This window comes from Leptonychotes weddellii, chromosome 9 (assembly GCF_054177405.1).
Source record: "Leptonychotes weddellii isolate Sample4059 chromosome 9, ASM5417740v2, whole genome shotgun sequence".
NCBI lineage: Eukaryota > Metazoa > Chordata > Mammalia > Carnivora > Phocidae > Leptonychotes > Leptonychotes weddellii.
The window spans coordinates 53,133,372-53,150,161 of record NC_138377.1 but is presented as its reverse complement, the minus strand read 5'-3'; the positions used below and the strand labels follow the sequence as shown (position 1 = coordinate 53,150,161).

At 36.0% G+C, this 16,790-nt stretch overlaps 1 protein-coding gene across 1 annotated transcript in view; it reads left to right on the top strand.

The window, feature by feature from the left end:
* The window catches only part of TTC6 (tetratricopeptide repeat domain 6), a 180,551-nt gene that overhangs the window by 37,015 nt on the left and 126,746 nt on the right, over positions 1–16,790 (top strand). Inside the window, exon 2 of the mRNA XM_081829680.1 lies at positions 10,804–10,896. Within this exon, the coding sequence (XP_081685806.1) occupies positions 10,804–10,896 (93 nt within the window). The remainder of the gene's footprint in view (positions 1–10,803; positions 10,897–16,790) is intronic.

The window sequence follows — 16,790 nt, the reverse complement described above, 5'->3', positions numbered from 1 at the left end:
ATACAGTGTTATATTAGTTTCAGGGGTACAATATAGTGATTCAACACTTCCATACATCATCTGTGCTCATCACAAGTGCACTCCTTAATCCCCATCACCTATTTCACCCATCCTCCCACCCACCTCCCTCTGGTAACCATCAGATTGTTCTCTATAATTAAGAGTCTGTTTCTTGGTTTCTCTCTCTCTTGGTTTTTCCCTTTGTTTTGTTTCTTAAATTCCACATATGAGTGAAATCATATGGTGTTTGTCTTTTTTTGACTCATTTCACTTAGTATTATACTCTCTAGCTCTAGCCACACTGCAAATGGCAAGATTTCATTCTTTTTTATAGCTGAATAATATTCCATTATATATATACCACATCTTCTTTATCCATTCATCAATCGGTGGACACTTGGGTTGCTTCCATATCTTGGCTATTGTAAATAATGCTGCCATAAACATAGGGGTGCATGTATCCCTTTGAATTAGTTTTTGTATTCTTTACCGAGTAGTGAGATTGCTGGATCATAGGATAGTTCTCTTTTTAACTTTTTGAGAACTCTCCATACTGTTTTCCAGAGTGGCTGCACCAGTTTGCATTCCCACCAATAGTGCACAAGTGTTCCTTTTTCTTCACATCCTCACCAACACTTGTTTTCTCTTGTGTTGTTGATTTTAGCCATTTTGACAGGTGTGAGTGAAATGGCATATGTCTTTATGTCTTTTAAAGTTGCTAACATGTGTAATGAAATGTTAGATGATAATATTTCATAATGTTTGTGGAATAATTATGTGGGACAAAGAAGTGTATATTAAGTATATGTTGCTAATGCACATATTTTTGTTTTGATTAAAAATCCAGCACAAAATACTTCACGTCTTAATGGATTTTCTTAAACAAAAAGGCTAACAAAAATTATGCAATAATAGGTAATAAGGAAGAAAACACATAATTGCCTAAAAATATGGTAATTGTTATGTGATCTAGAGATCTTAGGTTCTCTAGGAAATGTCATGAAATACCTGAAGAGCTAGAGTTTTACCTTTAGAACCCTTTCAGTTATTTGTTTCTTTGTGACAAATTACCCCAAACCTTAGCAGCTTAAAATAATGAACATTTGTTATTTCATATAGTTTCTATGGGTCAGGCATCCAGGAGCAGCTTAACTGTGATTCTGGCTTGAGGTTCCTCATGGGGTTGTCATCAAGATCTTGTTGGGGCTGCCATTATTTGAAGACTCGACTGGGGCTGAAGGATCTCAATCACAAGACTGGCAATTTGGTGCTGGTAGTTGGCAGCAGATCTCAATTTCTTACCATGTTGCCTCTTCATTTGCTGCTTGAGTGTTAACACAACAGTTGGTTTCTCCTAGACTGAGTGATCTAAGAGAGAGCAAGGTGCAAGTTGCAGTATCTTTTATGACATAGCCATATACTATCATTTCTGCTATATCTTATTGATTACACAAGTAAGCCGTATTCACTGAGGGAGGGGACTACTCAGGGGCATGAATAACAGGAGGTGGAAATCACTGGGGACCATCTTGGACACTGGCTGCCAGAACTTTTGTGTAATAAGATCTGCATGTATGTTACTACAAATTTTTTGCAGAATATTAAGATAGGTTAGTTGTATGTTAACTTGTTGAGTTTTAAATTTTTTGAATGATTTTATAATAGAAGACATTTAAAAAAATTAAGTGAACTTATTTGATTTAGGGATAGCAAAAACTGATAGTTTCTCAGATTTAGTGTCATTTGAGAAACGATAAGAAAAATGTTTTCATCCTTCTTCAGATTGTGTCTTGGAATTTTTAGTATTACAAATTCCTGTTAACTAAATAAACTAAAGAGGTATAAGAACTTCCAAAGTCAATTGACACAGGTACATAATTATTCAGGTGGTCTTATAGTAAGATATGAATGAGAACCACTGTTCTTCCTTCCCTCTTTCTCTGCCTCCAGCCCAAGCATCAATCCATCTCTTCCCCAAATTTATTTTTCATGGCATAATTGGAACGGGTGCATATTCTGGTATTTATACTCTTAACCTCATCTCTCTTTATAAACTGAATGAATCCCTGTTGAACTTGGATCCTGTGCATAATAATTATGCTTGCTTGAATACATTGCTTTGGATTAAAACAATTATTTTAGTTTTCCTAATTAGATTGTAAACTTCTTGAGGAAAAGAACCTTCCCTCATATTTCTCTTGGATTCCTGGCCCTAAAGCACTGTAGCACAATGGAGGTCACATAGCTGGTACTAATTCACCAAATAGTCAGTGCTTAAGTCAAAGGAAATGTCATATCTGATATGGTAGATACCATAACCTAGAAGCAGGCATATTCACTAAAATTTATCTATAGGTGTCTGAAAAAAAAAATCCCAGGTATGTGTTGCCTTCCTTGATATGAATGTCAAGGAGTAAAGGATAGTGCATTGTTTGACCTGCAGGCTTGATCATATTTTGGAAATATTTTTCTGATTGCATCTGTCTTGAATGACCTGGATTAAACAAGCTTTTCATGAATGCTTCAATAATTTTTTTCTAAAAGCTCTGTATAGTTTTTGGCATAGGGCACCTATCAGAAAAGTGATATAAAAAGTGGAAATCTACTTGAAACACAGTGATTCTGGAAATATTTGTAGGTTTTGTTTTGTTTTGTTTTGTTTTTTGAATAGGCTTAAGGATGGACTATATTCTGTTAGGACTTTGTGGAAAAGATAGCAACATATTTAGTTATAGTGTTTGTAGCAATCTTGATATTTAAATTTATATGGCAGCCATTCAAATTCTGGTTTTTTAATCATATTTTTTAGAATTGGCAGTTTACTGAATACAGGGTCCAGCCATCCAGAACAATAATATAAAATGTTTTTAAAAAAAGTCAAATGTGGTTGAGAATGATTGCAAAGCAGCCCTGACACATTCTTGGGCCTGTAAGCAGGATTCTACAGGCCAATGCCGGCAGGGTTTTGCCTGCGGGAAGCAAGAAAAAGTCAATGCAAATCAGGGCAGTTTCTCAAGAGAATAACCTGTGTGGACAAGTATTTGTTTAGGGCCATAAAAATGCCTTTTCTTTCCTTCTTTCTGAAACTTGAACTTCATAGTAAAGGCAGGGCACCTTGAATAAATGCTGATGTAATCGTGAAAGGGTTAAAAACAGTGTTAAAAACACTGTTTTGGTCCATGTCTTTGCAGCCAATGTCCTTTGGGGGAAGAACCTGGATTGCATGAGGAAGAGTGGGGGGGGAGGGCTGGAAGTTGCTCTCCCCACCTCTCTTCTTTTGAAGATGATTGAAAAAAATACTGGGCCTGCCTAACAGGCCAGAGGAACCCTGCTGCTTCTGTTGCGGGTCCATCTGCTTGAAGCAGTTTAGGGGAAAGGCCATGGACTCTGTTTGTTTTGAATACTACTCAGCACACTTTGGGGCTCAGAGCTCTGGTTTCAGTGGCTGAAATTTGGGCTTCCTTCAGACTTCACTGATCTTTTCAAGTTCCTTCCAGCTCTGACATTCTGGATTCTAAGTTAGACACCAGAGGTAGAAACTGCTCTGTGAAACACATGAAAAATGTATCCAAGATTGTCAAGTTGGACTGCTCATGGCCTTGTAAATTTTCAGGTATTTAAAAATTTGCTCGACACTGTGCCAGACCACATAAGAGATGGAGAAATATGTTACTTGATGTTGTTTCTGACCCAGGGAGATGAGATAGAACTTATCATACATGTTAGGCAAAAGACAACAGCTGTTCCCCCTTTTCCTGGGGGCTGTTTTCTGCAGTTCCAGGTATCCACAGTAACCACAGTCTGGAAGCAGATGATCCTTCTTCAGACATATTGTCAGAAGGTCAATAGTAGGGCACCTAGTGGCTCAGTTGGTTGAGCGACTGCCTTCAGCTCAGGTCATGATCCTGGAATCCCAGGATCGAGCCCCACATCAGGATCCCAGCTCAGCAGAGAGCCTGCTTCTGCCTCTGACCCTCTCCCCTCTCATGCTCTCTCTCACTCTCTCTCAAATAAATAATAGAATCTTTAAAAAAAAAAAGGTCAATAGTAGCCTAATGCTGTGTCACAATGCCTACGTTGTTCACCTCACTTCACCTTTTCACGTAGACATTTTATCATCTCATATCATCACAAGAAGGGTAGTACAGTATAGTAAGATATTTTGACAGGGACAGGGACCATATACACATGAATTTTATTACAGTATATTGTTATAATTGGTCTATTCTATTATTAGTTATTGCTGGTAATCTCTTATGGTCCCTACTTTATAAATTAAACCTTATCATAGGTATATCTGTATAGGAAAAAAATGCTATATATATATGTATGTACTACCCATGGTTTTAGGCATCTTGGATCATATCCCCTATGGATAAGTAGGGACTACTCTAATTGTATTTCTTTTAAAAATTTTCTGTGAATTTTTTCTTAATCCCAAATCCAAGATTTCTGATTCAAGTCCATTTTTGTATCTTGGCAAAGTTTTTTTAGTTTTTCTCACATTTCTTAAGGCACTGTTTTGGTAGTCGGTTGAACGACTGCCTTCAGCTCAGGTCATGATCCAGGAGTCCAGGGATCTAGTTTTTTTGTTTTTCTGCATGTCTCATATATATATATATATATATGTACATATATATATATATTTGGTTGTTGTTATAAACTGGACATTTATTTATTTATTTATTAAAAGATTTTATTTATTTATTTGAGAGAGAGAGAGAGAGCATGAGTCTGGGGGGGGAGGGGCAGAAGGAGAGGGAGAGGCAGACTCCTTGCTGAGCAGGGAGGCCAATGTAGGGCTCAATCCCAGGACCCTGGGATCATGACCAGAGCTGAAGGCAGACACTTAACTGACTGAGCCACCCAGGTACCCCTAAACTGGACATTTAAAATTATGTAATGTGATAATTGTGGAAATAAGATCCTTCTTTTCCCCCAGGGTTTGTTATTATTGCTGTTTTCTCTTGTTGTTCTTATTTTTATTGTTGTCATTTAAAAAAATTAATGACTTTCTTGAACTAATTTTGTAAAGTCTGTTTTCTTTGTTGTGTGTGGCCACTGAAGTCTCTGCTTGGTTAGCTTAGTGGTCAGGTAATGACTGAATATAGGTTTTCTTGAATGCCTGAGAACCAGTGTCTCTCAGATTTTGCCGAGGGGTTCTTTTGTGCGTTGGGACATATCTTACTACTCAGGCAGACAATTTACAACCCCGCGTTGTAACTAACTTCCAGCTTGCCTAGAACCTCAGTGTTGTTAGAGGTGAAAACTTAGGGCTTCTAGTCTTTTCTGAGCATGTGTACAGCCTGTGGTGTGCATATCAATGTACTATAGGCACCTGACAATTAGGTTTTTTTAATTGTAATGTAAGTACCTGACATTAAGCTTTTGATTGTTGAGGCATTCATTTCAAAGACATCCATCTTGAATAAACACATTGCCAACTACACAACTAAATAAAGAGCGAGGATACCTTCCTCATGAATTTCCTTTTTTTTGGAAAGTTCTGGTTGCCTAGGTAACCATTTGACTGATTGCTTGCATTTTCCTTCCCGTGCTTTAATTCCCACACTTATATTTTAAATTCACTGATAAAGAGTGAACCTGCTAAACCTTGGGTATCCCACCCTCAACTCCAGTAAAGTCAGAACCCCAGATCCATGCACTCGCTCGCTCTCCCTCTCTCTCTCTTTCCTCACAAACTCACTGTGTGCTCTTGAGCATGCCATTCACCCTTTAGAATTCATAAGTAATAAACCTTGTTTTTTCAAAGTTCCCTGACAGTTGTTGCTGAGGTACATTTTGTAGTCATAATAAGAACTATAGGATTGGTCCTGCCACATTTGCTGTGGCTGGGGAAATGTCTGTGGGGGCCCACCACAAATAGTGTGGGCCCAGGTGGTTGCCCACAGGCATTTCCAGTTGATAACATCACTATTGATAGGTTGAGAGTGACCCTAAGCAACCAATACACATTCATATGGCTGAAAGTTACTAAAATATTTATTTTGTTATCTTTATTTTTCAAGGCTACTGTTTAGCTGGATAGCAGATTATGGGAATAGGGCAAGTTAAAACACTAAAAACTCACTGTTCTTACTTACATTCATTAGTAATCATTGAATAAGTGCTCCCTGGGTTGCTGTAAGTCTTTCAACAGTCAATTATGAGACATACAAATAAACAAGGAAGTATGGCCCATAGAAAAGAAGAAACTATTCTTGAAAAAGCCCAGGCATTGGATTTTAACTAGACAAATACTTTAGGTTTTCATATATTTTTGTCTTTATATTTACTTTATTGGGTGGTTTGGAGATGCCATTTTTGGCTATTCTGATGCCATTTTAACCTGGCTTTTCCTGCTTAGCATAATGTTTTTGAGATTCACTCATTTTGTATATTAGTAGCTTGTTTTTATTTTAAGAATGGAATCTTAACTGGTTATTGCTGGTATGAAATGTTATTTTTTGAATTTATTGGATATGCTTTGGCCTGCTAGTTTTTTTCAGTTAATTTTCTTTTTTCCACCAAATATATGGTTACATAATCTATTAATTGTAACATTTTGGTCTTCTCCCTTATGTTATTTATACATGTACTATTTCTTTTCATGTTGCATTGGGCCTCATCTGTCTAATGTTTTATCATGAAATATATTTTGCAGGAATCTGCAAATATCTCCTGTGGGGTTAAGTTTTTTTCTATTTCTAGTTACTCTTTACTCAGATATAGGTGTTGAATTTTATTGAAGGTTATCCTCAGCAGTTACTGAGTTGATCATATAAATTTCCATGTTAATCTGTTAATTTTATAAACTAGGAATGAATTATCCATGCAGTTTTGGGAAAAAATTTCCTTGGTCCAGATTTATTGTTTCTAAATATGCTGATTAATTTCATTTGCAAATATTTTAATTGGGATTTTTGCATTTATGTTCACAAGTAAGGTAAACTATAGGTTTCTTTATTAAGATATTTTAAATCCATATTTGATATTGCTACATTACCTACATGAAATGTGTTAGAAATTTCTTTATTATGAAATATTTTCAATTGTAGAACAAGTGCTCATCACTCAGATTTTTCAAAATTTAATATTTTTGTCATATTCACTTCAGATTGTTTAAACAAATAGAAAATTACAAGTAAAGTAGAGATCCCCTTTGTACATCTTTCCAATCAATCTCTCCCTCCTCAGATGTGAACAATATCCTGAATTTGGTGTTCATTATTGTTGGATTTTTATACTTTAATGATATATTTATAAACCTAAAAGGTTGTAAAGAATTTTTTTTTTTTGCAGGATTTCACATTTACTAGTTACTTAGTATATTTATTTTATTTTATTTATTTTTTAAAGATTTCTGTATTTATTTGAGGGTGGGGGAAACACAAGTGGGAGGGGCATAGGGAGAATGAGAGAGAATCTCAAGCAGACTCCATGCTGAGTGTGGAGCCTGATTCCGGGCTCAATCGCAGGACCCTGAGATAATGACCCCAGCTGAAACCAAGAGTCAGACACTTAAATGACTGTGCCACCCAGGTGTCCTTAGTTAGTATATTAATGAAAAGCTAAGTTTCAGGAGCCAGATAGTCTTGGTTTGAAATTCCCAACTATAATAATGAAATTTTCTATTTCTCTTTTCAGTTTTGTTAGTTTTTAAAAAAATGTCCTTTGAGGCATCGTCATTAGTGCATACTTGTATGTCTTCTGAGAGACTTGACTCTTGTATTATTATGAAATGATCTTGCTAGTATTTCTTGTTTGAAGTGAAGTCTGCCTTTTCTGATATTAATATAGCCACTCCAGTTTTCTTATGATTAATGTTTGTATGTTATAACTTCCTTCATCCTCTTACTTTTAACCTATTTGTGTCTTTATACTTAAAGTAGGTTTCCTATAGCAATCGTATTGCAGGATCTTGTCTTTTTCTGCAGTGACAGTCTGTGTCTTTTAACTGGAGTGCCATTCACATGTAATTACTGATAAGGTTGGGTTTACATTTACTATCTTGCTATTTGGTTTCTATTTGTTACATTTGTTTATGTTTTTTTTTCTCCTCTTTACCTGCCTTCTTTTAATTATATTTTTAAGCATTTTATGCTGTTTTGTACTATTAGCTTATTTACCTCTTTATTGTTTTAGTGGGTGTTATGGAGTTTACACTGTGCATATTTAACTTATATCCTTATACATAATATGCCATTTCACATATGATATAAAAAATTTACAGAAATATATTTCTTTTCCTTTCTCCCATCATTGTGCTATTATTAATGCATGCTTCATATCTATGTATGTTGTAAAACAATACATTATTAATTTTATTTAAACCATCCATTATGTTTTTAAAAATCTTTAAAAAGAGAAAATCTTTTTTATTTACACACATATTTAATAATTCTATTACTTATTTCCATTGTGTGCATTCAAGTTTTGATCTGATATCATTTTGCTTTTACTCAAAGAATTTCCTTTAACATTTCTTGTAATGTAGGTTTGATGGCAATGATTTTTTTCACCTTTTTTTGCTGAAAAAGTATTTCACCATCAGTTTTGAAAGATATTTTTGCTGGATATAGAATTTTATGTGGACAGTATTTTTCAGTATAGGTACTCTAAATATTTTTGCTTCATTGTCTTCTGGCCTACGTAATTCTGATAGGAAGCCTGCAATGTTAGTTTGTGGTAATTAGTTGCCAGGAATTATTAGTTTCTTTGTAGTTAATGTTTCTCTGGATGCTTATAAGATTTTTTTCTTTATTATTAGTTTTCTTAATTTGATTATAATGTGCTTGGCATGGTGTTCTTTGTGTGTTTCTGCTTAGAATTCATGGAAATTTTTGCCTCGGGTTTATAGCTGTCATCAAATTTGGAAAAATTTGGCCATTTTTTGGTAGAAATATTTTCTGCTCCCTTCACACTGCCCTTTCTGGGACTCTAATTAAATATTATGTTAGACTGAGTATTAATTTTATTTCAGTTTTTATTTTTCTCTGTGATTCATTTTATGTTGTTTCTATTGCTATGTCTTCAAGTTAACAAATATTTTCTTCTATAATTCTACTCTGTTATTAATGCCACTCAGTGAAATTTTTATTTCAGATAATGTGTTTTATCTAGATATTCCATTTGATTCTGTTTTTATATCTTCCATTTGCTCCTCATTATATTTACATCTTTGAACATTTTAATATTTATATTAGAAATTTCAAGATCCTTATCTGCTTATTCCAATATATCTATCATTTCTGGGTTTTTTTCTAATGATTTTTCTCCTGGTTATGTGCTACATATTTATGCTTCTCTATGTGACTAGTAAAATTTGATTGAGTGCTGAACATTGTGAATTTTACGTTGTGGAATATGGGATTTTGTTGTCTTCCTTTAAAAAGTGTTGGAGTTTGTTCCAATAGTCTGTTAAACTCCTTGAAGATTGGCTTGATATTTTCAAGTATAATTTTAAAATGTTGTTAAAGTCCTAAGAAGCCTTTACTCTAGAGCTAATTTAGTACCACTATTAATGTCTGACCCTTCTGAGTTTATAATGAATGTACCATGTATTCAGCCTGTCTGGTGGGAGAGCTGATGATTCCCAGCCTTGTGTGAGCTTTGGAAATTGTGGTTATAGTTCTTTGGTAATTGTCTCCTCCCACCCCCCCCCAGCAGTCTGCCTTCATGGGTTTCACTATTGTATGAACAGATTGGTATTCAGTCAATAACTGAATACCTGATGCAGATTTCTGGAGCTCTTTTTCTATGCTGTTTCTTCCTCTCCATACTATGTCCTACAGTTTCTATCCTCTTTGTCTTTCCCTTACTCTAATATCTGTTTCTTCAACTTAGTGAGATACTTGGATTCTATGTTGTTTCCCCCCACCTTGTGTTGTGGTCTGGGAATTGTGAAGGGCAGAAATCTGGGTTGATTTTCCTCTTAACCTTTTTTGGTTTCCGTTATCGTAGTCATTATAGTTGTACACTGCTTGTTGCCCAGTCCAAAAAGAGTTGTTCTTATATTTTGCCCAATTTTATAGTTATTTGTGTTAGAAAGGCTGAAGTAGAAGCTAACAGCCTCAGTTGGATCTTCTCAATAAAGCAAAGAAAAAGTAGTGTGTTAAACTACAATGAATGTTTATATCTTGCTATGGATGTTATTAAAGTCTAGAGGAGAAAGGGGCTGTCGAAAGTTATGTAGTTGAATCCCCATTTTAAAGATGATAAAACTGAGGTGAAGAGGAGCAAAATAACTTGCCTGTTGATACCTGGTCTGTGACTTTACAGTTTGGGCAGGAGCTGGGTCTCTTTATTTCTATTCATTGTTAGATGTTGTGGTGTGCTATCTTCTTACCACTTCAGCTGAATGAGATTTTATCATAGCAATTAGCATTAGTAATGATAAAAATGATATTAACAGTTATACTCATTAAAATTTAAAGTATATTCATATTCCTTCTTGCTTTGGGTTAGATTAAATTTTAGTTTTGATTTTCTCTTTCTGTGCAGCCATTTAATGGCAGTGTTTTACAGAATCTGTACCTTTACCTAATTGTCTTATTAAATCTGATGTTATATCTATAGATATCAATAATTTAAAAAGCCATGAAATTGGAATAATGGACAAAATATTTTTATTGTATCTTTTGTTTTATACTTCCTATTTACTACATAATATTACCTAGCTTAAATTTCTCTTTTATATATTCCTTACTGATGAAATGCCTGGAATTTTGCTGCATTGACTAATACACCTCTATGATTTTAAAAACTGGCATTATTTTAATTGTTTTCTTTTTCTTCTTCAAGGATATATCTTTAATGGGGAAAGTGTACTGTCACAAGCCGTCTCAAGTGCAAGCAGAACAAGGATTACAGATAAATCTTGAGGAACCTCAAATGGTAAAGTTTTTAATAAAAATCCTCCTTGCCTATATTGAAGTAGTGGTCTGTGTCTTGTTGCTTGAATGCTTATCTAGATAGTTTAAAAAACAAAACCTCCCCTAATTTATTTTAGAAGTGTGTTTAGCTGTAAGAACATCTAATCCAATATCACATCGGGACTCTTGGTTGTTTTCGCTCACCATTGCTGCGTATCATAGACCTTCTGAGCTAAGGCCTCATTCATTTCTGAAGGGAAAGATTTTAACAATTCCTCTGGTCTAGGCATTTAGATTCAGAAGGTAGTTGGAGAGTTAATTAAAGGTTATTAGCTTGTAAGAAAGCATCACCCTATTTTTTATTTAGCTAGCAAAATTGTTTATAGCATTGATGAGGGAAAATTTTGTAGAGAAATATGGACTGTTGGTGACTGAAGTTTGTTTCAGAAATAAAGCTTCCTTTTTGTCCATCATTGGCAAAGTATTTATAGGATTCAAAGCAATCTGGAATATATTCCCTATGGATAGAACATGTCTCCCTGTGTATAGAAACCCACATTTACATAAAACAAATCATTGCACCATGATCATTTCCTTTGTAAAATATTGTTAAATAGCAAGCTCCTTTAGTTCCTGAAAATATGAGTCCACACATATAAAAATTCAGATTATACTTCATTTTTATCATCATATGTTATGGTTAGAAAATATATGGAATCTTTTCACAAAAGCCATGGATCTTATGATGTTAGAGTTTCCGCAACTGGTTGAACTACCAGAGTTTGAAATGCTTCTGGGTTGAGACCATGCCTTTTTCTGCTTTGTATTCTCATCTCTTACCTCAGGACCCCCGCATGTGTGATGCTAATATGTATGTACATCAATTTTGAAGCCTTCCCACATATGCTTTGGACTTAAAACTGACAACTGGGGTAGCTTCCTCTAGGGAACACCATTTACAGGTAGATATCGAAACCTCTGATATGTAAGCTTCTAATAGGTATAGTAAACTGAAAATAAAAGATTAATCAGGTATAGAAAAATAGAAATTCTTCATTAATACCATCTGACTTAAAACCATTCACTACACTTGTGTAAAGTATAAGAAAAGATAACATTTTTCAGGAAAATATGAAAAAGGCCAAATATCAGTTACCTAACTTAGACATCATCTTGACTATTTAAAATAAAGATTTAAACAAAAATATTGATTTCTTTGTAATTCTGTGGGAACCATTCTCTCAGCTTTGACATTTACAAGCAATCAGTGGACCTCTTCTGGCCACTGGCTTTTTATTTTTATTTTTTTTAAAGATTTACTTATTTATTTTAGAGAGAGAGAGAGAAAGAGAGAGAAAGTGAAAGTGCATGGGGGAGGGACAGAGGGAGAGAGAGGAGAGGGAGTCTTAAGCAGACTCTGAACTGAGCATGGAGCCTGATGCAGGACTCGATCTCATGATCCTGAAATCATGACCTGAGCTGAAACCAAGAGTCAAATGCTTAACTGACTGAACCACCCAGGCACTCTTGGCCACTGGCTCTTTAAGGGGTAAAATACCTTTTAACTTGCTACCTGGCCATGGTAAAAAGGCTTCTCTGTGATATCTTTCATTCCAGACACTCTGCCAGAGAGCAGAACTCTATCTGTCCATCCTACCTGTCCCTTAGACTTCTAGAAGTTTCCTGGGTTGAGATTTATCTGGGGAACACGAGCCAACATGCTGTCATCTGGTTGTGCTGGCATCCTATCCTCAGAGCATGGCAGCCTCACTTGTGAACATCTCAGTGCCACAGGTCAGAGGGCTCTTAGTTCTTTGATGCAACTTATTTTCTTTAAGTACCCACCATTTCAAATATAATAGTTTTTGAATCATCATGGAGAATGACTGCCTCACATACTTATTAAAAAAATCAAAGAGTTTATTCATTCATTCCTTTTCCTACAATGTGGTAAGCATTGTTTTAGACATGGTTAATACAATGATAGAAAAGACAGTTCTTGACCTTGAAGAACTCATTTTATGGAGTAGACTAATATATAAAGAGACACAGTATAATACTGTTTAATGATTATTCTAAATAGAGACTAAGTACCTAGCAGAGAAAAAATGGATATAATTTTCTTTCATTTATTTACTCATTCACTTACTCACAGATATTTGCAGATGGTATAAATGCACTAAGTAAAGATGGGTAAGACACATTTACTTTTTTAAGGAATTCTCAGACTTTAACATTTTAAAGTACTTAAACTTTCTGGTCTCAGGATGCCTTTAAACTTTTTTTTAGAGTTTAAATATTCTTTTTTAAAAATTTTAAATTCAATTAATTAACATATAATGTATTATTGGTTTCAGAGGTACAGCTCTGTGATTCATCAGTCTTATATAATACCCAGTGCTCATTACAACACATGCTCTTCTTAATGTCTATCACCCAGTTACTGGAGGATGCCTTTAAACTCTTGAAAAATATTTTAAGGACTCAAAGGAGTTTTTGTTTATGTGGATTGTATCAACCAATGTTTACCATAATAGAAATTAAAACTGAGAGAAATATAAAATATTTATTCATTCATTTAAAATAATAAGCCAATTACATATGAACATATAATATATTGTTTTAGAAAAAAATAGTATCCCCCCAAAATTTAGCAAGAACATTTTTTTGCAAATCTGTATAATACCTGGTTTAATAGAGAGCTAGAGTCTCAGATCTGTTTCTTCATTAAATGTGTTGTGTATGTTCTTTTGGTTGAAATATACTATGTAAGCCTGGTCTCATACAGATTAAAAAGGGAATAATATTTTAATAGCTTCTTAACATAATTATGGATACTATTCTTTATTAATACACCAAAACTGTGCAAGTGATAGTTTCTTAAAGATGAGTTGCAATGAGGAATCTGAAACAAGATAAATTAACTTATTGTATATCATTAAAGTCCATTGGTCTACCTTGCTCTTTGAATGGCTCTTTAACCCCTGCATACTTCTGTAATCTCATGTTCTAATCATATGAAAAGTATTGGTTCACTGTTTTACCCACTGCTGCTTTTCCATCATCAGTGCAAAGGTCAACACAGTGAAAAAGGCAAATAAGGCTTAGTATTATTATGAAAATAGCTTTGACATTGCAGATCCCCTAAAAGGGTCTCAAAGATTGTCAGGAGTCTGTGGACCACACTTTGAGAAGTGTTAGTTGATTGGAAATAGGAGAAAGAGGGTAAGAAAGTGCAGTTTGGATTCAGGTTGTCTAGGTTCAAACAGAGCACTGCTACTTCCTCTCAGTGTGACTTTGGGCAGGTTTCTTAACTTTTTGAGCCTCAGTTTCTTCATCCACAAAATGGGGTTGCAAACAGTTCCTGCTTCATGGAGTTGTGGTGAAGATTAAGCTTAAATGAGATAATGCTCATATATGTCAATGATTATGATTATGATAATGATTACTTAGACAATTACAATACAGTGTGATGCATGCTGAAACAGAGGCATGGCACAGAGTAATGGCAGGATCAGTAAAGGTTTGGTGGCAGAAGGAAGGCTGGGCAGAGTCCTGAAAAGGGTCATTTGCAGCTACAGGATTGCCGTTGCCCTCTCCTCAAGCTCCTCTTCCTCCGTTTTCTATTTTGGGGAGTGGTACCTTCATCTGTTCACTCTCCCAAACCGGAACCCTGGGAGTGTGTGTTGAAGCCAGGAGAAGAAGGGCAATTGAAAAGAAAGGGAGGGGGAGGAGCAAGATGGCAGAGGAATAGGAGACCTAAATTTCATCTGGTCCCAGGAATTCAGCTAGATAGGGATCAAACCATTCTGAACACCTATGAACTCAACAGGAGATCGAAGAAAAGAATAGCAGCAATTCTCTGGACAGAAAAGCGACCACTTTCTGGAAGGTAGGATGTGTGGAGAAGTGAATCGGAGGCAATATTTGGGAAGATAGACGGCAGGGGAGGGGGCTTCCATCAGCCGCTTCTGGCAAGTGATAGAGCTGCGGAGCACGAAATCAGAACTTTTAGAAATTGGCTCAGCTGAGGGACATTGCTCCAGTGGCTAAGTGGGGGGTGGAACCCTTGCTGGGACAGTGTGGTCTCAGGACCCTCAGGGTCACAGAAAGACTGGGGGTGTCTGAGTGTGGTAGAGCTCCCAGGTATCCAGAGCAGGGAAGCCAGCTGCAGAGACAGGGCCAAGGAGTGGGCTCGCAGCTCAGGGTTGCCATAAACCGTGATCCGTGGCACAGTCGGGCCACTGCCCTTCCAGGAGGGACCCAACAAGCGGCAGATCTGTGGAGACTCCCCTTCCTCTCCCAGGAGGAGCAGCACGGGAGCGCACCGCAGGGATCTGCTGGGTTTGCAGACTCCACACGGGGTGGTGAGCCAGAGATAGAAACGCTCAGTCACAGGCCGGGTGAGCACAGAGTGCGGCCAGAGATCAGGAAGACGGGAGTGATTGACTGCTTTTCTCTGGGGGTGCACTGAGGAGTAGGGCCCCAAGTTCTCTGCTTCTCCAGGGTGGAGATTGGGAGGCCACCATTTTCACTCTCCTCCTCCAAAGCTGTACGGAAAGCCTGCAGGGAACAAAAGCTCCCAAGAGCAAACCCAAGCAGATTACTTAGTCCGGCCCCCCGCAAGGGTGGGGCAATTCTGCCTCTGGCAAAGACATTTGGGAACCACAGCAACAGGCCCCACCCCCAGAAGATCAGCAAGAACAGCCAGCCAAGACCAAGTTTACCGATCAATGAGAATGGCAGAACTCCAGTGCTAGGGGAATACAGCACATAGAACTCATGGCTTTTTTCCCCCTGATTCTTTAGTCTTTCAAAGTTAATTTTTTTAATTTTCTTTTTTTGAATTATTCTTTTTCCCTTTTTCAACCAACATCTTATCAATCCCTTTTCAAAAAAATCTTTTTTATTTTCATTTTTAGAGTCATATTCTATCCCTTCATAGTAGTTAACCTTATTTTTGGTATATATATATAAAAGTTGTTCTCTCTTTAAAATTTGGGATACAGTTTCTTCTAACAGACCAAAATATACCCTAAATCTCTAGTGTATGGCTTTGTTCTAGTCTCCTGCCTGATCACATTCTCTCCCCCACCTTTTTTAAAATTTCTCTTCTTTCTTTTTTCAACTAACTTCTTATCTTATCAATTCCTTTTATAAAATATTTTATAATTTTCATCTTTACAATCATATTCCATCCCTTCATCATACTTACCCTTATTTTTGTACATATATAAGCTTTTCTTTCTTTAAAATTTTGGAGGCACTTTCTTCTAACAGACCAAAATACACCCAAAATCTCATGTGTGGCACTGATCTATTTACCAGCGTGATCATATTTGATCATATTCTTTTTTTTTTTTATCTTTTTCTTTTTTTTTCTTTCTTTCTCTTTTCCCCTGGTTTCAGGTCTCTTCTGATTTGTTTTGTGTATATATTTCTGGGGTCATTGTTACCCTTTTAGCATTTTATTCTCTCATTCATCTATTATCCTCGGACAAAATGACAAGATGGAAAAAATCACCTCAACAAAAAAGAACAAGAGGCAGTACCAACTGCCAGGGACCTAATCAATATGGACATTAGTAAGATGTTGGAACTAGAGTTCAGAATGATGATTATAAAGATATTAGCTGGGCTTGAAAAAAGCATGGAAGATATTAGAGAAACCCTTTCTGGAGAAATAAAAGAACTAAAATCTAACCAAGTCGAAATCAAAAAGGCTATTAATGAGGTGCAATAAAAAATGGAGGCTCTAACTGCTAGGATAAATGAGGCAGAAGAGAGAATTAGTGATATAGAAGACCAAATGATGGAAAATAAAGTGGCTGAGAAAAAGAGAGATAAACAACTACTCGATCACGAGGGCAGAATTCGAGAGATAAGTGATACCATAAGATGAAACAATATTAGAAT